The 24609-nt window shown below is 41.6% G+C and overlaps 1 protein-coding gene across 1 annotated transcript in view; it reads left to right on the top strand.

The window, feature by feature from the left end:
- Positions 1-24609, top strand: part of LOC126234993 (dynein beta chain, ciliary-like) — a 732993-nt gene that overhangs the window by 67036 nt on the left and 641348 nt on the right. The window contains exons 6-7 of the mRNA XM_049943730.1: positions 1704-1856; positions 15559-15770. Coding sequence (XP_049799687.1) covers positions 1704-1856; positions 15559-15770 — 365 coding nt within the window. The remainder of the gene's footprint in view (positions 1-1703; positions 1857-15558; positions 15771-24609) is intronic.

Consider the following 24609-nt stretch of genomic DNA (forward strand, 5'->3'; position numbering starts at 1 on the left):
CCCGCACGCTACTTCATATTCTGTGGCCTTCCACTTCACGGCCGCGGGTGCCTTCGCTTGGTCAGTTCACCGTCGACAACCTCGTATGGGTACGGGGATATGGCAGGCGGCCAAAATGGAGTCTTGGCCGCATCTTACGACACCGTGGCCAACGCCTGTATGAAATCCAGACGGACACAGGTGTTGCAGTGCGTGATTCGGACCAGCTTCGGCCTCGTGTGCTGGCAACGGCTGTTCCGGATGCCGCTACAACCCCTTTGGCTCTACCTGACGCTCGGGATACTGGAATCTCTCATTACCACAACGCAGTGCTCTTACCATCATATCAGTGCCATCACAAGAACTGACGCCACCAGGAGACGTGCCCATGCAGGAACCAGATGACCATCATCTGTCGGAGCAACTCTACTCACCTCCTTCTCCTACGGATGCGGACACGTCACCCATGTCTCCTGTTATAACAACAGGACTTGCCGCAACGGGCAGAATGGTGCACGGGGCCCCAGCAGATTCGACCCCCACGTCTCCTGTCATCTCGACCCGTTTTCATCAGGGACACTTCCGTCCGTACGGGAAGCCTCCTCCTCGAGACTTTACGGCCAGTCAAACAACACCTATGGACGTTAGCAATCTACAGGCCACCTCCATCAAGACCTGTGCAAAAAATTCAAAGGGGGGAAAAGTGTTGTGACTCGCCGATCTTTCAAAGTGCCGCCGTGCAGTTACGCGCGTCCTCTACATGCGACGCTGTCTGCCAGCCATGCAGCAGCAGCGCCACATAAGCGGCCAGTCAGCTAGCGGCCGCTAGACTTGGACTCAGTTATGATTTGACTGTTGAAGTGTACACACATCTTACTCTGTTTACTTGATCTGTGACTTTCATGTATTGCGTCTTCCTTGAAATATATTTGTTCAACTTGAAGTTATAACAAAAACCCTCCAAGCATATATTTTGACAGCTAAATATTCTACCTTTACCATGCCTCTACATACAAAAAAGTGTAACTAACATAAAAAGCTGCATTGAAAATTTCAAAAACAACCCAAATCTGCATTCATATAATATAAGAATGTGCAGTGATATCCACATAAAAAGAGTAAACAAGGCTACTACACAAAAGCTAACAAACATTAAAGATATAAAATTGTATTACAAACTTACAGCCGATATAAAAGAAATGAAAAAGTTGTGTACATTTAATGAAGCAATATTCGAGTTATTAATGACCAACCGCTATTACAGTGTAGAGTACCTTCAGCAACCTAGTAGCAAGTCATTATATTCATGTATTCATGAACAGTTGTGGTATACCTTACACACAAGTTGGTGCATTGCTAGTCTCATTGCATATGTATTGTTTTTCTGTTTCAGGAGTGTAAACCATTTTATTTATTATATCATGTTACACCAGCCATCTTGTTTCTGTGTTGGAGAGCAATACATTTATCTGTATCTTGAATTATACTAACAGTCATTTTGTTTTTACATCAGATGAACTATTATTCCACTTTCAATGTTTATCACTGAAGGAGCCATTTCTGACATGATTTTCTTCATAATCGATTATGGAACAACACAACTGTGTTGTACATTACAGACAAAGTATTTAAAGATTGCTACAAATCCTTTCTTAGTAATAAGAGCTTATTTAATTTCATTCAAAGCTACATATGACACTGTTTTTTTTTTCTTTTGTGTGCAGAAATTTTGTTTTGGAATAACCGTCTGAAGAACATGGAAAATTTGTACCATCAGATGCGTGACCCTCGAGTTGTGGATATGGCTTCAATACTAGAGCTGACTGATAGTGCATATTTCCCATGCTTCAAGTCAATGTTCCGTAATGTAGTAGCAGGTAATATTGTAATTTTTGACTGATAATTAACATTTTTAAAGTCCTGCTTTGTAAGTCACTGTCAAAGTGAAGCTAAGATCAGTACTGTAAATAGTGAACATACAACAATTGAAATTTAGAAATAAAATGGGTTTGAAATTCTACAACTAAATATGTGACTCTCAGTTTATCCAGTATATCATTAATGGTTTAGTTGTGATTGATATGTGGCAGGTGCCTGTGAACAATGTGTTGCAGATGGCACGTGATGCAACTGTTGAAGTTGTGCTATCAGCTGTACATGAAGTGGTTTCTTTTGGAAGGTTACATAGTTTAGGACTTTTGAAGAATCACTGTTTTTTATGTCAATTTTCTCTTTTAATTGTATCAGTAGAAAATTCATTCGAGAAAACTAAGAAGTTATGAGACAGAATAGGTAGCCATTATTTACTTCCAGGAGGCAAAATGAGTAAAACTACTGGTACACATGTATAAAATGGGCGCAATGCCTAGCATTTGGAAATAATAGTTTCTTTCTAGGGGAAGAGGGGGGGGGGGGAGGAAGAAGAGGTTAAAAGAAAGGGCTGGTCATTCAGACCCCAGAATGAGAGGGACCCACCTGTAATGAGGGCGATGGTAAGCAGAGACCTTTGTCTTTTTATAAAAATAAAACTGAAACCTAAAAACAGCAGGAATCATGTTTAATAGGATTGGATGTGTTTGTGGCAGTGTACCTAATTATTATTTTAGTGAACATCCTTCTTTTTGGTATATATTACAGGGTGCACATAAAGTCCAGGAACTCTTTCAATTATTTATTGCACAAGAACCAACATTGTACAGATATCAAACATATGTCATTTTGAAGAGAAACTCTGAAAGTTTTTTTTCATGTATACCACCACAGCGCATTTTGTTACTGTGCCGGTAGTCAGCGCTAGTCGCAAACACGGCGAGTTCAGGTGCGGAGCAAGCTGTTTCAGAAATGGCCTTCCTGATCACCAGATCTAACTCCTTGTGACTTTTTTCTGTGGGGACACATTAAAGATCGCCTCTACCACGTGATGTAGCAGAGCTCAGGAAGAGAATACACGACAATGCCATACTGGGACAGGTATGGCAAGAATTCGATTACTGTATTGATGTCTGCCGGGTCACTCATGGTTCGCATATCGAATGTTTGTAAAAAAAACTTTCAGAGTTTCTCTTCAAAATGCAATATCTATGACATCTATACAATGTTTAGTTCTTGTGCAATAAATAATTGAAAGTGTTCTGGGACTTTATGTACACCCTGTATACCTTACAACCCTGTGCCTCTTCATTAATCTGCCTGTAACTTTGTCCTTTTCTCAGTGCCATCTAGTATACCAAGTCTTCTTCTTCCTCTCTTCCCAGCAGTATTTTCCTTTATTAATTCTTGACTGCAGGCAATTTCTTCGCAGTTTATTGCGTGTCACAGCCAGGATGTTTTCTTCATACATATCATTTACACTAGTTCTCTTCGCTCTCTTCTTCTTGGAAGTACTTCTTCATTTGTCATTCAGTCAGTCCATTTCACTTTTAGCACTTTCACCACATTTCAAAAGTATTCTGGTAATTTTCCTCTTTCTTTTTTGATTGTCAGTATTTGCTCCCATATGATATTTCACTTCAGATAAGACACTTGGTGAATCCCTTTTTTAACTCTGTCAGAAAGCATTTTGCTACCAACAAACCTTTCATTATTTCAAAAGCTCTTGTATCTGTAGATATAGAATATCTTATTTTCCCTAAGCAGCTTCTATTCCCTGTCACCAAACTCCCCAAGTACCCAAATGATTTTTCATGTTTTCTGATTTCCATCACTTTGATGTTTCCTATTTTTATCCTCAGTCCATACTCTTTTCTTGCTTTTACAATTCTCACTCTCATTAATTGTAGTTCTTTCTTTGCTCAGCCAACACTGACTGATCATCTGCATATTTAATTTTATTGGAAACTATCTAGAAACGTAAGTTAAAATTACTAAATATTAATTTTTATTTAAATTTTTCTCACATAAAAGTGCTCTTTCATGCAGGATAAGTATCAGCTCATGTATTGCTTAATAATCACATAGACTAGGCAAATAAGTTATATCACACAGAATTGTCGAGGAGTGTATGTCCAGTAGTTGTTTTATCATGTGGCTTAGAAATACATGTATGTTTCCTGAAGAACAACGTTTCTGCAGTTTTCAGTTTAACCTGTGAATATGTCACAGTGTGACTTGAGTTTCAAAGTTATAACTAGTTCGTTTTCAGACATTGTATTTGTCTGTATGTCCAATGTTCTGTCACAGATATTCTGCAACATATTTATGTGATCAGTGAGCATGGTGTGCAGCATTTCTCGTCAGTCTTACAGTCCTTAACTAAGAGTGGTTATAGTAGAATCGAAGGAGTCTCAGTAAACTCAAATGTACATTTAAAAAAAAATGGAAAATCGAGGGTAGAATAATGTCGTAAATGCATACTTTATGGTATATGTTCATGGAAATTATTACTGGTGTCTACCACAAAGAGGACTTTGAATATGAACTGGTGCAGACCTGCTAATCATTTGTGGATCAGTCAAAATTAGTAGACACTTTTGGCTCATAGAAGTAACCAAAGATTGTGAAATTAAATATGTATTAATACACTCTTGTAAAGTAATGAAATTTGCACAGAAATCAATTCTTGATAATATATTGTGAACAAGTTTGTTGTCTTCTTTATACAGACTGTAGTTTCTTTATATAGACTGTAGTGAATAAAAGTCACCCACTGTGTCCTGTAGATGCCAGTGAGTTCAAAGGCCAGCCACCAGATGTGTTCTTTTTTCAGTGTCAGTGGTTGTTTTGTGTAGTGATGCTCTATGGGATTAGACAGCGAGAACTTCTTCATGCTTAATATTAATTTGCTGCAGTTTATAAACCACAAGTTCTTGCTTATCTTCAATATGTACTTGTCAATATATGTTTATTGTTCTGATTTATATGAATGCCAGTAATTTACGAGGGCAGTTCAATAAGTAATGCAACACATTTTTTTTCTCTGCCAATTTTGGTTGAAAAAACCGGAAATTTCTTGTGGAGTATTTTCAAACATTCCCGCTTCGTCTCGTATAGTTTCATTGACTTCCGACAGGTGGCAGCGCTGTACGGAGCTGTTAAAATGGTGTCTGTAACAGATGTGCGTTGCAAACAACGGGCAGTGATCGAGTTTCTTTTGGCGGAAAACCAGGGCATCTCAGATATTCATAGGCGCTTGCAGAATGTCTACGGTGATCTGGCAGTGGACAAAAGCACGGTGAGTCATTGGGCAAAGCGTGTGTCATCATCGCCGCAAGGTCAAGCAAGACTGTCTGATCTCCCACGTGCGGGCCGGCCGTGCACAGCTGTGACTCCTGCAATGGCGGAGCGTGCGAACACACTCGTTCGAGATGATCGACGGATCACCATCAAACAACTCAGTGCTCAACTTGACATCTCTGTTGGTAGTGCTGTCACAATTGTTCACCAGTTGGGATATTCAAAGGTTTGTTCCCGCTGGGTCCCTCGTTGTCTAACCGAACACCATAAAGAGCAAAGGAGAACCATCTGTGCGGAATTGCTTGCTCGTCATGTGGCTGAGGGTGACAGTTTCTTGTCAAAGGTTGTTACAGGCGATGAAACATGGGTTCATCACTTGTAACCTGAAACAAAACGGCAATCAATGGAGTGGCGCCACACCCACTCCCCTACCAAGAAAAGGTTTAAAGCCATACCCTCAGCCGGTAAAGTCATGGTTACAGTCTTCTGGGACGCTGAAGGGGTTATTCTGTTCGATGTCCTTCCCCATGGTCAAACGATCAACTCTGAAGTGCATTGTGCTACTCTTCAGAAATTGAAGAAACGACTTCAGCGTGTTCGTAGGCACAAAAATCAGAACGAACTTCTCCTTCTTCATGACAGCGCAAGACCTCACACAAGTCTTCGCACCCGAGAGGGGCTCACAAAACGTCAGTGGACTGTTCTTCCTCATGCACCCTACAGCCCCAATCTCGCACCGTCGGATTTCCATATGTTTGGCCCAATGAAGGACGCAATCCGTGGGACGCACTACGCGGATGATGAAGAAGTTATTGATGCAGTACGACGTTGGCTCCGACATCGACCAGTGGAATGGTACCGTGCAGGCATACAGGCCCTCATTTCAAGGTGGCGTAAGGCCGTAGCATTGAATGGAGATTACGTTGAAAAATAGTGTTGTGTAGCTAAAAGATTGGGGAATAACCTGGTGTATTTCAATGCTGAATAAAACAACCCCTGTTTCAGAAAAAAAATATGTTGCATTACTTATTGAACTGCCCTCGTATGTGCTGTCATGGCCATTGTACTGGACGACATGCAGAAGTAGTTTGGATGAATATTATTACAGCTGTTCTGACATTGCTGACTTGGATGTGATCAGCCTACAGATACTAGAAAAATAAATACAAACTATCATGATGGACAGCAGAATTTTCAGACTATTAAATTTCAGACTATTAAAATGCAAGACTCCGTGAGTGCTGAAGCAATCTGGTTTGCACAGGTATGCACTGAGTATCTGCATCATGAGAGTAGCTTGCACATAAAGTGCTAATGCAAGAAGGTATCAGACACAGGAGGCCGTCACAATCCCTGAGGCACCTGTTTAGTAAAGTTGATTTAGGACTATATTCGACACATAATTTTGTACACTGTTGAGTAGCCGTTTTCTGACTCAGGTTAAAGCTATGATAGCATAAATGTCCTTTGACACCATCGCAGATCTGGATGGCAGGATTCAAGGTGCAATAATTGGGACCTGGATTTTAATGACAAGTCATATATTTTCCCTGAACTTTAGGGTGAATTTTACAACAATTTATGCATGAATCCAGATAAAGTAGTGTAGATAAATGTATTTTTATTGTGTGTGTAAAGTCATGTTCACACCTTTCTCAGTAATAATTCATATTTTGGCCAACGTTTGCCACAATATGCTGTATTTTAGCCAACTTTTCCCAAAAAAAGCATGAATTTGTCATGTATTTAAGGACACAAGAATAAAAACATGACTATGTTGCTCACATGGCAATCTATCAGATGATATTGCCACAAATAAGCACAACAATTGCTGCAGAGCTTTGTTAATCAGGGCTATAGTTTGGGGAAGTATTATTTTGTGGACTATATGAAGTTAATTTTAGTGCAGGAAAGTGCTTTCATATGCAACAACACCGTAATACTGCCAATCACAGCAGCTGTGTAAAGAGAAGTGCTGAAAATGACAGCAGACAAACACTATAATTTTGAACAGAAATGTCCAGCAATCTTTCTTCAAGGACTTATGTGGGATGATAGTATCTTGCAACATGCCATTTTAGAAGATGAAGAAGCCATGCTTCAGACAATTCTTGGTGAAGCACAAAAAATTCAGTTCCAGATGAATCTACATTGAGAAAGAACTATTTATTCATGTGCTGCGTGGAGGTGTGCAACGTAATATAAATTAATGCTGCTGACCAAAAGCTGTGTGACCATAGATGAAATTAACAATGTGGGTGTGTGTTATGTTTCAAATGATGTAGTTGTTTTCTTAAATTTGACAAGCCTGGAGAAATGTTCCTCCTAACATGTGACACTCTCGACAGGGTAAACGGCTTGACAATTGCCATTTTGTTTTACAATTCTGTGAAGCTACTGTGATTGAATGGTGTGAACAGAAATAACATACGTATTACTGCTAGTAACAGATGGTGTTTGATACATGGCTAAAGCAGTCAAGGGCTTCAGATATTCTACCCTAGTACGGTGTATGTCATTTACCTTGCATATGCATTACACAGAGTTGTAGAAGAGGTGCAGTCAATTTACCTTGATGTGGACAAATTAATTTCCTGTGGCAAGAAAACCTACGTGAAAGCTCTGCTACAGGTGCAGAACTTCAAAGAACAAGCACCATCACTTTCCTTCCCCCTTAGCCTGTTCTTACACTATGGAGTTCCTGGTTCGGTGCTGCTGAGTATTACTGCACCAATTTGTGAGCTTGATAGCTATGAATCAAATGCTATCAAAATTCTGAAAGAGGTCTTTACAGAAACCTCTTCTGGAACCCACCATACGTCAATGCCAACTTTTCAGTGGTATCAAAAGCCTTCATACGACTGGAAGGTGCTGGTTCTGAACTGTGTGATGCCCTGGATATTGTGTGACACATCCAGAGTGAGTTGGGCAAGCTCGTGGTCATGTGGCTGAGAAAGTGAACGATAAAGTGCAAAGTGTTTTCCAGTGGAATCCTGGATATTCTATAAAGTGATAGTCTTTCTGAGAATGCCACCACATTTGAAGACAGTGAACTAAAACTGTCCTGCAGTGATCTCACCACCTGCATATGCTCCTGTGATGTGAAGACCTTTTCCAGGTACAAAACTATCTTTAACAACAACTTTAGAAAAATGGAAAACTTGAAAATGCACCGTGTGATCCAGTGAAGATTGACAGGATCTGTTAACTAATTTGGAATACTTTACACAAGTGGTATGCAGTAGGAAAAAAAGCTTTTATTTTATTTGGACAGGTGTTATTGCTTTCACTGTACTTTTTTCCCGAACACACACACACACACACACACACACACACACACACACACACACACACACACACACACACACACAGATATATAAACAAAGATGATGTGACTTACCAAACGAAAGCGCTGGCACGTCGATAGACGCACAAACAAACACATACACACAAAATTCAAGCTTTCGCAACAAACTGTTGCCTCATCAGGAAAGAGGGAAGGAGAGGGAAAGACGAAAGGATGTGGGTTTTAGGGAGAGGGTAAGGAGTCATTCCAATCCCGGGAGCGGAAAGACTTACCTTAGGGGGAAAAAAGGACGGGTATACACTCGCACACACACACATATCCATCCACACATATACAGTGTGGTGTCTGTATATGTGTGGATGGATATGTGTGTGTGTGCGAGTGTATACCCGTCCTTTTTTCCCCCTAAGGTAAGTCTTTCCGCTCCCAGGATTGGAATGACTCCTTACCCTCTCCCTTAAAACCCACATCCTTTCGTCTTTTCCTCTCCTTCCCTCTTTCCTGATGAGGCAACAGTTTGTTGCGAAAGCTTGAATTTTGTGTGTATGTTTGTGTTTGTTTGTGTGTCTATCGACGTGCCAGCGCTTTCGTTTGGTAAGTCACATCATCTTTGTTTTTAGATATATTTTTCCCACGTGGAATGTTTCCCTCTATTAATTTTTATATATATAAAAAACAAAGATGATGTGACTTACTGAACGAAAGCGCTGGCAGGTCGATAGACGCACAAACAAACACAAACACACACACAAAATTCAAGCTTTCGCAACAAACTGTTGCCTCATCAGGAAAGAGGGAAGGAGAGGGAAAGACGAAAGGATGTGGGTTTTAAGGGAGAGGGTAAGGAGTCATTCCAATCCTGGGAGCGGAAAGACTTACCTTAGGGGGAAAAAAGGACAGGTATATACTCGCGCACCCACACACATATCCATCCACACATATACAGACACAAGCAGACATATTTAGAGACAAAGAGTTTGGGTAGAGATGTCAGTCGAAGCGGAAGTGAAGAGGCAAAGATGATGTTGAATGACAGGTGAGGTATGAGTGGCGGAAACTTGAAATTAGCGGAGATTGAGGCCTGGTGGGTAACGGGAAGAGAGGATATATTGAAGAACAAGTTCCCATCTCCGGAGTTCGGATAGGTTGGTGTTAGTGGGAAGTATCCAGATAACGCGGACGGTGTAACACTGTGCCAAGATGTGCTGGCCGTGCACCAAGGCATGTTTAGCCACAGGGTGATCCTCATTACCAACAAACACTGTCTGCCTGTGTCCATTCATGCGAATGGACAGTTTGTTGCTGGTCATTCCCACATAGAATGCATCACAGTGTAGGCAGGTCAGTTGGTAAACCACGTGGGTGATTTCACACGTGGCTCTGCCTTTGATCGTGTACACCTTCCGGGTTACAGGACTGGAGTAGGTGGTGGTGGGAGGGTGCATGGGACAGGTTTTACACCGGGGGCGGTTACAAGGGTAGGAGCCAGAGGGTAGGGAAGGTGGTTTGGGGATTTCATAGGGATGAACTAAGAGGTTACGAAGGTTAGGTGGACGGCGGAAAGACACTCTTGGTGGAGTGGGGAGGATTTCATGAAGGATGGATCTCATTTCAGGGCAGGATTTGAGGAAGTCGTATCCCTGCTGGAGAGCCACATTCAGAATCTGATCCAGTCCCGGAAAGTATCCTGTCACAAGTGGGGCACTTTTGTGGTTCTTCTGTGGGAGGTTCTGGGTTTGAGAGGATGAGGAAGTGGCTCTGGTTATTTGCTTCTGTACCAGGTCGGGAGGGTAGTTGCGGGATGCGAAAGCTGTTGTCAGGTTGTTGGTGTAATGCTTCAGGGATTCCGGACTGGAGCAGATTCGTTTGCCACGAAGACCTAGGCTGTAGGGAAGGGACTGTTTGATGTGGAATGGGTGGCAGCTGTCATAATGGAGGTACTGTTGCTTGTTGGTGGGTTTGATGTGGACGGACGTGTGAAGCTGGCCATTGGACAGGTGGAGGTCAACGTCAAGGAAAGTGGCATGGGATTTGGAGTAGGACCAGGTGAATCTGATGGAACCAAAGGAGTTGAGGTTGGAGAGGAAATTCTGAAGTTCTTCTTCACTGTGAGTCCAGATCATGAAGATGTCATCAATAAATCTGTACCAAACTTTGGGTTGGCAGGCCTGGGTAACCAAGAAGGCTTCCTCTAAGCGACCCATGAATAGGTTGGCGTACGAGGGGGCCATCCTGGTACCCATGGCTGTTCCCTTTAATTGTTGGTATGTCTGGCCTTCAAAAGTGAAGAAGTTGTGGGTCAGGATGAAGCTGGCTAAGGTGATGAGGAAAGGGGTTTTAGGTAGGGTGGCAGGTGATTGGCGTGAAAGGAAGTGCTCCATCGCAGCGACGCCCTGGATGTGCGGAATATTTGTGTATAAGGAAGTGGCATCAATGGTTACAAGGATGGTTTCCGGGGGTAACAGATTGGGTAAGGATTCCAGGCGTTCAAGAAAGTGGTTGGTGTCTTGATGAAGGATGGGAGACTGCATGTAATGGGTTGAAGGTGTTGATTTACGTAGGCAGAGATACATTCTGTGGGGGCTTGGTAACCAGCTACAATGGGGCGGCCGGGATGATTGGGTTTGTGGATTTTAGGAAGAAGGTAGAAGTTAGGGGTGCAGGGTGTCGGTGGGGTCATGAGGTTGATGGAGTCAGGTGAAAGGTTTTGCAGGGGGCCTAAGGTTCTGAGGATTCCTTGAAGCTCCGCCTGGACGTCGGGAATGGGGTTACCTTGGCAAACATAGTATGTGGTGTTGTCTGAAAGCTGACGCAGTCCCTCAGCCACTTACTCCCGACGATGAAGTACCACGGTTGTGGAACCCTTGTCCGCCGGAAGAATGACGATGGATCGGTCAGCCTTCAGATCACGGATAGCCTGGGCTTCAGCAGTGGTGATGTTGGGAGTAGGATTAAGGTTTTTTAAAAAGGATTGAGATGCAAGGCTGGAAGTCAGAAATTCCTGGAAGGTTTGGAGAGGGTGATTTTGAGGAGGAGGAGGTGGGTCCCGCTGCGACAGAGGACGGAACTGTTCCAGGCAGGGTTCAATTTGGATGGTGTCTTGGGGAGTTGGATCATTAGGAGTAGGATTAGGATCATTTTTCTTCATGGCAAAGTGATATTTCCAGCAGAGAGTACGAGTGTAGGACAGTAAATCTTTGACGAGGGCTGTTTGGTTGAATCTGGGAGTGGGGCTGAAGGTGAGGCCTTTGGATAGGACAGAGGTTTCGGATTGGAGAGAGGTTTGGAGGAAAGGTTAACTACTGAATTAGGGTGTTGTGGTTCCAGATTGTGTTGATTGGAATTTTGAGGTTTTGGAGGGAGTGGAGCTGGAAGTGGGAGATTGAGTAGATGGGAGAGACTGGGTTGGTGTGCAATGAGAGGAGGTTGAGGTTTGCTGGAAAGGTTGTGAAGGGTGAGTGAGTTGCCTTTCCGGAGGTGGGAAACCAGGAGATTGGATAGTTTTTTGAGGTGGAGGGTGGCATGCTGTTCTAATTTACGGTTGGCCTGTAGGAGGATGCTCTGAACAGCCGGTGTGGATGTGGGAGAGGAAAGATTAAGGACTTTTATTAAGGATAGGAGTTGACGGGTGTGTTCATTGGCTGAGTTGATGTGTAGGTGAAGGATTAGGTGGGTGAGGGCAATGGATTGTTCAGTTTGGAACTGGTATAGGGACTGATGGAAAGAAGGGTTGCAGCCAGAGATGGGAACTTTGAGTGTGAGGCCTTTGGGGGTAATGCCAAATGTCAGACAAGCCTGAGTAAATAAAATATGGGAGCATAATCTGGCTAGGGTGAAGGCATGTTTGCGGAGGGAATGTAAATAAAACTTAATGGGGTCGTTGTGGGGGTGTTGTGAGGGTGACATGGTAGTAGAAGGTGGAAAGTGTAACATGAGGCTGAAATGAAAATGAAAATAAAAATATATGAGGAGAGATAAAGGTGGACTGGAAAGTAACTGGAGCAGATTCGTTTGCCACGAAGACCTAGGCTGTGGGGAAACGAATCTGCTCCAGTCCGGAATCCCTGAAGCATTACACCAACAACCTGACAACAGCTTTCGCATCCCGCAACTACCCTCCCGACCTGGTACAGAAGCAAATAACCAGAGCCACTTCCTCATCCTCTCAAACCCAGAACCTCCCACAGAAGAACCACAAAAGTGCCCCACTTGTGACAGGATACTTTCCGGGACTGGATCAGATTCTGAATGTGGCTCTCCAGCAGGGATACGACTTCCTCAAATCCTGCCCTGAAATGAGATCCATCCTTCATGAAATCCTCCCCACTCCACCAAGAGTGTCTTTCCGCCGTCCACCTAACCTTCGTAACCTCTTAGTTCATCCCTATGAAATCCCCAAACCACCTTCCCTACCCTCTGGCTCCTACCCTTGTAACCGCCCCCGGTGTAAAACCTGTCCCATGCACCCTCCCACCACCACCTACTCCAGTCCTGTAACCCGGAGGGTGTACACGATCAAAGGCAGAGCCACATGTGAAAGCACCCACGTGATCTACCAACTGACCTGCCTACACTGTGACGCATTCTATGTGGGAATGACCAGCAACAAACTGTCCATTAGCATGAATGGACACAGGCAGACAGTGTTTGTTGGTAATGAGGATCACCCTGTGGCTAAACATGCCTTGGTGCACGGCCAGCACATCTTGGCACAGTGTTACACCGTCCGGGTTATCTGGATACTTCCCACTAACACCAACCTATCCGAACTCCGGAGATGGGAACTTGCTCTTCAATATATCCTCTCTTCCCATTATCCACCAGGCCTCAATCTCCACTAATTTCAAGTTGCCGCCACTCATACCTCACCTGTCATTCAACAACATCTTTGCCTCTGCACTTCTGCCTCGACTGACATCTCTGCCCAAACTCTTTGTCTTTAAATATGTCTGCTTGTGTCTGTATATGTGTGGATGGATATGTGTGTGTGTGCGAGTGTATACCCGTCCTTTTTTCCCCCTAAGGTAAGTCTTTCTGCTCCCGGGATTGGAATGACTCCTTACCCTCTCCCTTAAAACCCACATCCTTTCGTCTTTCCCTCTCCTTCCCTCTTTCCTGATGAGGCAACAGTTTGTTGCGAAAGCTTGAATTTTGTGTGTATGTTTGTGTTTGTGTGTCTGTCGACCTGCCAGCACTTTCATTTGGTAAGTCACATCATCTTTGTTTTTATATATATATATATATATATATATATATATATATATATATATATATATATATATATATATATATATATATACCCAGACACCTACAGCTATTTCAAAAATAAGTGATAGTTTCAAACAATGGAAAATCCAGGGTGGAATAATGACACTATTATGAAAAGGATAGATTGCTATTCACCATAAGACAGACATGCTGAGTTCCACATAAGCACAACAAAAAGACTTTCAAACAAGTAAGCTTTCAGCCATAAAAGGTCTCCATTGGAATTAGACAACATACACACATCTGGCTTCAGCACCCAGAGACTTTGGTCATGTTTACGTGTATGTTGTCTAATTCTGATGAAGGACTTTTTGGCTGATTGCTTACTTGTTTGCCCGTCTTTTTGTTGTACCTACCTGCGACTCAGGATCTCTGCTACATGGTGAGTAGCAGTCTGTCCTTTTCATAATATTGTCATAAGTGATAGTTTCAAACATTGCAAAGAGCAATTACTATACTCACAATTTATTCAGTAGTGAATTTGTATTACATGGTATATAAAAAATCCAACAAGAATTTTTTAAATAAACTTATTTATAGTTATATTTTATTTTTTAACATCATATTTAATGTATATAATCCTTTTCCATAAGCGTTTGCATGTGTCACACTTTTTTTTTGAAGCCATGAAATCCAGGTTCAGCAGTAGCAGTCAGTCAGTACCATAGTGGCATTGTGCAGCAGTGCCTTGTCGCCAGTGACATGAGCAGATTATGATTGCCTCTCAGACAGTGATAATTTGAGAATCTGTTGTTATCGACAGAAATTTAGGAAGCAGGCACACAAATGCTCCTCACCTTGCACGTACTCAGATGGCAGTGGCAGTTGCATCTAATTGCAGGACAAGCCTCTGATAATCCATTGAGGACAGTGGGTCAGCAGCTGGACACGAGGTACTTGAATAATGATTTTTAAAACCAACAGCCTTATTGTAATCCAACTTTGTTTATTCAGAACATGCCACCAGTTTTGACACCAAAATGTGTTATCTTCAGGCCCTGAGCATGACCTGCATCAACCAGTTGCCTCCTGGCAAACAATTGCATTGTCTTACTAAGGTAGCATTCTGTAAAGGCTGCATTCATGTGTCACACCACAAGCTGGACAATGGCATTACCTAAGATCATACTTGACCTTTGCAGTACTCGCAAAACAGGCTTTGACTCATCATTAGCGGAGCTTGTATATGGCTAAACAGTTCCACCGCCCAGTGAATTCATCAGTATGTGCTACTGGACTAGTTGCCTACTGTGTTTGGTAGCTGAGAATGAGTTCATGGTCCAGTCAACAGAGGTGCTTATTTTTCAGCTTCAGTAGTTGTTTTGTATAGTGAAGCTCCAAGAGAATAACAATGAGATATTCTTTGCTTGACAGAGGCTCATCGTCCAAAGTGTTAATTTGCTACAGTTCGTAAGTCACAAGTTCTTACTCATCTTCAACATGTACATGTTAATAAATGTTTGTTGTTCAGATTCATATAAGTACTAATAATTTGTTTGCTATCACCTTTGATGTGCCTGAACACATGCAGAAGTAGTCTGGACAGATATTGCTATAGATTCTGTGACAAGTCCATCCCAGAAACCTTTGTGTTCTTGAAGGAGATACCATCCTGTTATATAATGCTACTTTTCAGAATGTCTTTTATACATCTTTCCCATTCTATCTTGTATTTGAAGAATATTATGTTTAATATTTATATATCAAAATATTTAAAAAATGGTCAAGCTTAGGTAAATAAAATTAGTAACATACTTATTCAAAATGCAAAATTTTGTACATAAGATAAACTTTCAACATAATGTATTTTATACAGCAATATTCTTTTCCAGCTGTTGCAGAAGCACGTGACATAGTCATTTACTTGAAGCCACTGCAAAAATATTTTGATCAGTTAGAAAATACCATCTTTTGTGAATGTCAACCTATTTTGTGGCCACTTATGCATACAGTGTGCCTCGTGTGGGCAAACAGCCGATATTACTGCAACAATTCAAAAATTATTGTACTTATAAAGGAAATATGTAATCTGCTTATTCAAGAGGTAGGTTTTGTATTTTCAAATAGATTAAGACAGTTGTGGACATACCTGAAGCTAATCACATTATTTGTGCCCTGTTACTTTTAATACTGTTCAGCCTTACAGCATGAGTACAATTAAAACTTATCTTACATTCAGAGGCCCATTTGTATAGTAATAGGGGAGACTGGAAGTTAAGTATAAGATTTTAACAGTTGAAAATGTTTTGAAACTTCCTGGCAGATTAAAACTCCTTTCATCCAGGAGTGCTAGTACAGTGAGGTATGCATCATAGCTTCTTTGCAGTTTGGGAAGTTTGAGAGGGATATGGGCAGAAGTGAATCTTGAGGGCAGGTCAATAGTGGTGCCCGTAGTGGGTACACATTCTTGATCTGCCAGGAAGTTTCAAAACTGTGCGCATGCCACTGCAGAGCAATTGATTTTTGTTGTTGTTGATGTGTTTAATTTCTAAATAAGCTAACCTTTTCAAGAGGTAAATATTGTGTTGGTATTTGAACCTGCTGCCCTCTGATAGATATGACTGAAAACCACTGATTACAGACCCATTTTGTACCATAAGCATCTAGTTTTTGCATAGGAGCAGAATGCGATTGACTGGATCGATGCCTTTTTAAAACAATAAAAAGTTCAGAAGCATAGCAATTTTTATTAAGTGCATGAACTATCAGCCAGTAAATGAAAAGAGAGCCTCATTGATGTGTTTATTTTTTCAAAAACCAAACTGCTGTCCTTTTAGTAGGAAATTTCTTTCAACAAAGGACATTACTTGAGAATATACAATTTTTTTGTATTATTGTAGAGTCACTTGGCAGGAGAGAAATCAGTTGATAATTTTTGACCTCGTGCTTGTCCCGGTTATTGTGTGAAGGAAATATATTGAAGGTTTTGAGTGGCTGAGGAAAAAGGCCGCTGCTCATGGAACAGTTGATTATGTAACAAAGTGGTTGCATTATTTAATCATCAACCTGTTTTATTACATATCTAGGTAAACCATCAAAGCCAGATAACAGGGAATTTCCCATATTCTTAATAATTAGGAGAACCTCCTTCAAAGGTGCAGGTGTTAGACAAACTGATTTCTCAAATCTTATACACTCTGTAGGGAAAGATTGTTGGCAGAGAGTGAAAAAACTGAAACACTGCTTGATATACCGAAAAAGGTTTGTTAAGTATAAGGCAAATGTGTTCAGCGTCTATTATTTGTTGACCATTACATTGGAGAGATTCTGATGTTTTTTGCTTCAGCGATTCAGGGGCATCACATTGAATAATGTTGTGAAAGCTGCACAATGTTTCAACAAGACAGCTGCTTGTTGTCTTCAGATGCTTACTGATGTTTTTCTGCAGTGGCTCACCAATATATGTGTTTGCTAGAAAAGTGTAGGTGGCAAGGGGTGGGACTGTAACATCATTGTAGACAAATCATAGATGCTGGTGACTTCCAATGCCCCCTGCTAGGGAAATGGACCAGGTCTTTACATGTGCGATGTGGGAAAAGCACGGGCCCAAGATGCGGCCCTACACATGTATGGGCAGTTTGTAGGTGCCCACTTTAAGTGTCTGGACTCTGATACCCTGTCTGTGTTGGCTTGTTTCATTCATTTGTCTGTGGCTGACAGTGCATTAGTACCTATAGTGCTGGTTCCCATGCCTTGCTAAGTTGAAATCCTGTGTCTCTGTTAATCAGGTTGTTACTTATACGTATTGTGACTGCTTCTTTAATGATGGAGTTCCAGTTTATGGTGACAGATGAAAGGATCTTTGTCTCTTCATAGTTCATGCTAGCCTCATTTCAAGACAGTGTTCAGCAACAGCAGACTTTTCTGGCTGAACCAGTCTGGTGTGATGTCTGTGTTTAGCAGATCTACCTCTAATAGTGTGACACATCTGACCAATGTATGATTTCTGACACTGGCACAGGATTTTATATATCCTTTATTCCCTTGGACCTACATTGTTTTTAACAGGACCTAGCATCATTTCCACTCACCCTGGAGGGCAGAAGGCATATTTTATTTGATGTTGCTTTAACACCCCGCTCTGATCTTAAAGGACATGCAATCAACAGAGGCTCAAAAAACCATCCTCGTGGAGTTCTCCATTTCTTCTGGCTGTTCTTGAGGCTTATTTATGCAGGTTGAAATGCATTTCGAATCTGTTTGTTGGAGTATCCATTTTGTACAAACACATAGCTCCGCTAATAAGCTCTCTGCATATGAGATAACTCTAGCTGCATGAACAAGAGTCCGTAATACACTACTGCATTGGGACGGATGACAGCAGCTCATAGTTCATAGCCTGTACGAGTAGATATAGGTCAGTGTAAGCTGGTTTATGAAACACATTGGGACCCAATGAACCGGTTTCTTTTCTGCGGACCAAGACATCTAAGAATATGAGATCCCCATTTTCTTCACTTCCATGTTGAAGCAGATGTTTGGATGGAAGGATTTATGGTGTTCCAGAAAAGCAGGAAGTGTTGCTGCCCCATGTATCAATACTACAAATGCGTGATTCACTTTGCTCCAGAAACATTAAGGTTTCAAAACCACTGACTGAAGTGCTTTTTCTTCGAAGTATTCCATAAAAAGATATGCTACTTTGGGAGACAAAGGGCTACCTATAGAAATCCCATCAGATTACTGAAAATATTATTCATTAAATGAAAAGTAAGTCAAGATAAGCACATGTTTGAATAAATGTAAGATTTTACCCTCCAGATTAGCTTCTAAAAGTTGTAGTGAATCCATCAGACATACTCATGTGAAGAAAGAGACCACACTGAAACTCACAAATACTTCAGCTGGTTCAAGACACAAACTCTTCAGTCGCTGTGTAAAATCTTCTGAGTTTCAAAAATTATGTTCGCATTTTTGTACCAAGGGACTCAAAGAGGGAAGCCAGATGTTTTGCTTGGTAATTAAGATAAACAGGCTGTTCAAGAAACATCAAATAAAATGTGTCTTTTTTTCTGATAATGCAAGTAAAAATGTTGCTAGGTTCTGTGAAAAACAACCTAGTTATAAGGAGAAGATGGATGTATAAAATTCTGAGCCAGTGCGGGATATCCTACATTCGTCAGACATGTCGCACAGTTAAACATAGATATACTGAACATATACATCACACTAGGAATGGCTAGCCAAAAAAGTCTGCTGTTGCTAAACACTGTCTTGATACCAGACATTGTGTGAACTAAGGAGAGACGAAGATCCTTCCGTCTGCCTCCACGTACTGGGAATCCACCATTACAGATGCAGTCAAAGTATGTGTAAGTAACGACATGATTAATAAAGACACAGAATTTCAACTTAGCAAGGCATGGGAACCAACATTGGCGGTACTAAGGCATCGTCGGCAAAATTTGGCTATGATGATGTTATAGTTCCACCCCTTGGTTCCCCCATTGTACATCGTCAACCCATACAATTTGTCTACGATGATGTTATAGTTCCACCCCTTGTTCCTGCACTTTTCTAGGGAGCCAGCAAATGGTGAGTCACCGCAGCAACATGTCAGTCAGCACCTGAAGATGATAAGCAGCTATCTTATTAAAATATCGTGCAGCTTTCACAGCATCATCGAATGCAATGCTTGAGAACTGCTGAAGCCATTATTACATTGGAAAAGTTTCAAACAGCACATCTGATGTTTCTTGTTTGATGCTGCAGGGTGAGTGGTGGGCTGTGACACAGTTGTGTTGCATGAAACTGTGAGTCGATATAGGAGTTGGCAGTCTGACCTCACCCATTCACCCTGTGAGTGGACAGGTGACTGCTTCTTCAGCAGGGTCTGAGAAGGTGCATGGAGACAGGGGAATGCATCTGAAATGTGGACCAGGGCCTTTATGCTGCTGTCGAGGATGCGGGGTGCAGTAGTTTTCAAGTTGTGGCTAACAACAGCACAAATGGGATTTGTCGCTTGGACACTGAGGCCATCCTCACTTTGTATGAGTGACTGGTGGAAATGGTGAATACAGCTGACTTCACTGGCAGGGTGCAAGCCGAGTGCACAGTTTACACCAATTTACCCAGAGTTGACGGGGGTCATTTGGTTTGGAGCTGAGGAGAAGGTCTCAACCAAAGGCTCCGTAGATTCTGCACCGATCTCGGCTGCAGATCTGTGGACCTGCATTATGGGATGGACAATTGTAGACCTCACCTTGATAGGTCAGGGGTTCACTACACAAAGGCAGCAGTTACTCAGGTAGCAGAGTACTTGTGGAGTGCACATGGTTTCTTTTTAGGTTAGGCGGTAGTTTGAGGTCCTCTGATGAACATTCGGCAGTTGACACACAGAGAGGGAAATTAGACCATATAGAAAGTAAAAACAGTTTGACTGTCAAAATATTAACTATCAGTTGTCTTAGTATTTAATGAAGTTGCTGATTTACTACTATCCAGGAAAGTAGTCATGCTCAAATTATTCTGAGAGCCTAGAGCTGGCTGAAACACAAAGTAGAAAGCTCCGAAATACTTAGCAAGGCATGGAACGTATATTGAAAACACAGATAAGGTGCTGCAGGAGGAGGAGTGTTCATTGCAGTGTACAAAAATAATATATCTGTCATGGTTGAAACTGAGACTGTGTGTGAAGTTATCTGAACTAAACTAAACTCCTCTCAAACAGGCCATGAAGGCCCAACGGTACTGACCGGCTGCCATGTCATCCTCAGGTCACAGGTGTCACTGGATGCAGATATGGAGGGGCATGTGTTCAGCACACTGCTCTCCTGGCTGTATGTCAGTTTCTGAGACCAGAGTCGCTACTTCTCAATCAAGTAGCTCCTCAGTTTGTCTCACAAGGGCTGAGTGCACCCCACTTGCCAAGAGCATTCGACAAACCAGATGGTCAGCCATCCAAGTGCCAGCCCAGCCAAACAGCACTTAACTTCGATGATCTGACAGGAACTGGTGTTACCACTGTGGCAAGGCCATTGGCATGAAGTTATCTGGACGTGAGTAACAGGTCTAGGTGAACTCAACTTAATTATTAGATGTTTTTACTGGGTACATGATTCCTTCGTGGCGGTTTTAAAAACATTCAAAGAATAAAACTTCCTGGCAGATTAAAGCTGTGTGCCGGGCTGAGACTCGAACTCGGGACCTTTGCCTGACATGCTACACCAGTAGCACAGAAATACTCCAATCATGCAGTGTTGTACTGGGACCTCTATGGATTCATTGCAGGTGCTATGGACAGGCAGTTGTGTGAAGTATTGCAGGTGCTATGGACAGGCAGTTGTGTGAAGTAGTCCTAAACATGTTTTCTGAGAACTGTCTTGATGGACCATAAGCAATGGAAATGTTTTAGGTCTTGTACCTACAGACAGACCTGAGCTCATCGGCAGTGTCAGCATAGAGATAGATTAGTGATCATGATGTCATTTAAGTGACAGTAGTTACTAAAGTTAATACATGAGTCAAGAAGGCTAACAGAGTATTTTTGGTAGAAAGAGTACATAAGCAGTTGTTAGAATCCAACTTAGACAATGAATGAACATCATTTAGTTTCAATATGTTGGACGTAGAGGAATTGTGGGCAGAGTTTATACTGACTGTATATCGCACTCAGGAGAAGTTTGTGCCCAGTAAGTGTATCAAGGACAGAAAAGATCCACCGTGGATAAATAACAATATTTGGAAAATGTGAAAGCAGAAACAGTTGTATTCTCTGGTTAAAAGATAACACGCTGTTGACAATAGCCAAAAGTTAATAGAATTGATTCACCTGTAAAAAGATCAATGTGCAGTGTGCACAACTGCCACTCTCATACGTAAGGAAAAGATCTTGCTGATATTCTGAGAAAATTCTGGGTGTACGTAAAATTGGTAAGTGTGTCTAATGTTTGTATCCATTCACTGATTGGTCAGTGTGATGGGGCAATAGAAAAGGAAAACTGGAGTTTTATATTTTGCGTATAAGAAATCATTCACGCAGAAGGATTGTACAGCATACTGTCATTTGATCATCACACAGACTTTCATGTGAAGGACATATTAATAGACATCTTTGGGATAGAGAAGCAACTGAAAGAGTTGAAAACAAATAAATCACCAGTCCCAGTTTGGTTTTGCAGAGTGTACTCTATGGCATTGGCCCCTAAGTTATCTTGCATTTATCGTGAATCTCTCACTCAGCACAAAGTCTTAAGAGACAGGAAAAAAGTGCAAGTGACTCCTTTATATACCAGGGTCATTTCAGAAGTTCTCCACACTGTACAGGTAAGATGGAATTGAAAAAAGTAATTTATTTTGCAAAATACCTTTACAAGCCTCCAAATAATCCTCATTCTTGCTTATAACAGCTTCCCAATGTTTCGCCAACTCCTGTATTCCAGATAGGGCACCTTCATTGGTGAGCTGTCTGATTACTCAGGCCACCTCACTGGAAGCTCCATCAGTTGTATCAAAACGTTTTCCTGTTCCTTCAGTTTGGGAAACAAATGAAAGTCTGGTGGGCTCATATCAGTGCTTTATGGTGGGTGAGGAAGTTTTCCCATCCATATTTGTCCATTATTTCTCACTGATGGGGCAATATACAGTCCTGCATGTTTTTGCTCCTCACTCAGAGCGTGCAGAACCAGTCTGGCAGCAATTTTTCTGATCTTTAACATTTCAGTTACGATTCTGTAAACTGAAGTGACAGACATTCTGATCTTATATGCGATTTCCTCACATGTTGTTTTTGTCGATCCTCTCTCAAAATTTCACTAACAAAACCTGGAAGGTGTAGTCTATTGTAGGTAATGGCCTTCCACTTCTTGGGTTCTTCTCATTCCTTTTGATTAACAATAACCTGAAAGATGTAGTCTATTGTAGTTAATGCCCTTCCGCTTCTTTGGTTCTTCTCATTCCTTGCCTTGCCTTCACAGAATGAGCAGACGACTATGACACTGTGCTACAATCCACTACACTATTGCCACACACTTCTCTCATAGTGTTGTAAACTTCTGTTGGGTTGTTTCAACCTAGAGATTAAATTTTGATGTAGGAATGCTGGTCAACAAGTGTAAGATGACCTAACTTTGTTTCAGCATCTATTTTAAATCTGAATTACTCACTACACAGAGACATGAATTAACAAACAAATATATGACAATCACACCTAAAATCTTGCTTACAACTGACATGAATTTCAGCTTGATCGTGCCACCATAACGGTGACTTGTGCACTGTGTGCAGGATGTTTTAAATGACCCTCATAAGATGGGTAAAAGAATGGATCTGCAAAATTAAGGACCAATACCCTTAACATTGGTTTGCTGCAGAATTCCTGAACATATTCTGAGTCTGAATATAATAAATTTCCGTGAAAAGAAAAAGTTTCTGCCCATGAATCAGCACGAATTGGGAAAGTGTTGCTTGTCTGAAACTCAGCTTGCCCTTTCCTCACATGGTATCCAGTGAACTATGGGTGAAAGACAACAGGTAGATTCTATATTTCTAGATTTCTGTAAAGTATTTGACACCACAGTGCCCCATTGTAGATTGTTAATGAGCGTCCAAACATACAGAATCGATTCCCAGATATGTGAGTGGCACAAAGACTTCTTAAATAATAGATCCTAGTATGTTCTCCTCCGTGGCAAGTGTTCATCAGAGACAAGGGATCATCAGGAGTGTACCAGGGGAATGAGACAGGAGTGCTCTTATTCTCTGGACAGGGTGAGATGCAATCTGTGGGCTGTTTGCTAATGCCACTGTTGTTTTGTGGGAAGATGTCATCATTGCGTGACTGTAGAGGGATACAAAGTGACATAGACAAAATTTCTGGTTGGTCTGATGAAAGGTGTCTTACTCTAAATGTAGAAAAATATAAGTTTATGCAAATGAATAGGAAAAACAAACCTGTAATGTTTGAATATAGCATTAGTTCTGTGCTGCTTGACACACTCGTGTCGACTAAATATCTAGGTATAATGTGGTATAGCAATACGAAATGGAATGAGCATTTAAAGATGCAAGCAAAGAAAAATCCAGGATGGAATGTAACAATATTATGAAAAGGAAAGTTGCCACTCACCATACAGTGGAGATGCAGAGTTGCAGGTTGGCACAACAGAAAGACTGTCACAAATGAAGCTTTTGGTCAGTAAGGCCTATGTCAGAAATAGACGACATACATGCACACACACACACACACACTCAGACTAACACTCATACTCATATAAACACGACTCTCATACATGACTGCTGTCTCAGGCAACTGGTGCTGCTGCTCACAGTGTGGCTACAGTTGCCTGAGACTGCAGTCATATGTTCTTTTTGTTGTGCCTATCTGCGACTCAGCATCTCCGCTATATGGTGAGTAGCAACTATCCTTTTCATATAAAGATGCAGTAGAGAAGATGGGAAATTGTAGTTCACCTTTAAAGGAGATTGCATATAAAACACTAGAGCAACCTGCATATAACACACTAATGCAACCAATGCTTGAGTAGTGGTTGAGTGTTTGGGATCCCCACCAGACTAAATTAAAGGAATACTTTGAAGCAATTGCTAGATATGTCAACGGTAGGTTCAATCAACACATGAATATTAAGGAACTGCTTCATGTACTGAAATGGGAATCCTTGTGGTAAGACGATGTTCTTTCCATGAAACACTACTGAGACAATTTAAAGAACCAGCATTTGAAACTGATTGCAGAACAATTCTGTTGCCACCAACATTTCGCTTAAGTTCTATGAAGATAAGATAAATTAGGGTTCGTGCAGAGGAGTATAGATAGATGTTTTTCCTTTGCTCTGTTTGTGAGTGGAACAGGAAAGGAAATGAGGTATCCTCTGTTGTGCACCATACTGTGGCCTGGGGAATGTGTTGTAGATGTACTACATCTG

The sequence above is a fragment of the Schistocerca nitens genome, chromosome 2, assembly GCF_023898315.1.
Source record: "Schistocerca nitens isolate TAMUIC-IGC-003100 chromosome 2, iqSchNite1.1, whole genome shotgun sequence".
Lineage (NCBI taxonomy): Eukaryota > Metazoa > Arthropoda > Insecta > Orthoptera > Acrididae > Schistocerca > Schistocerca nitens.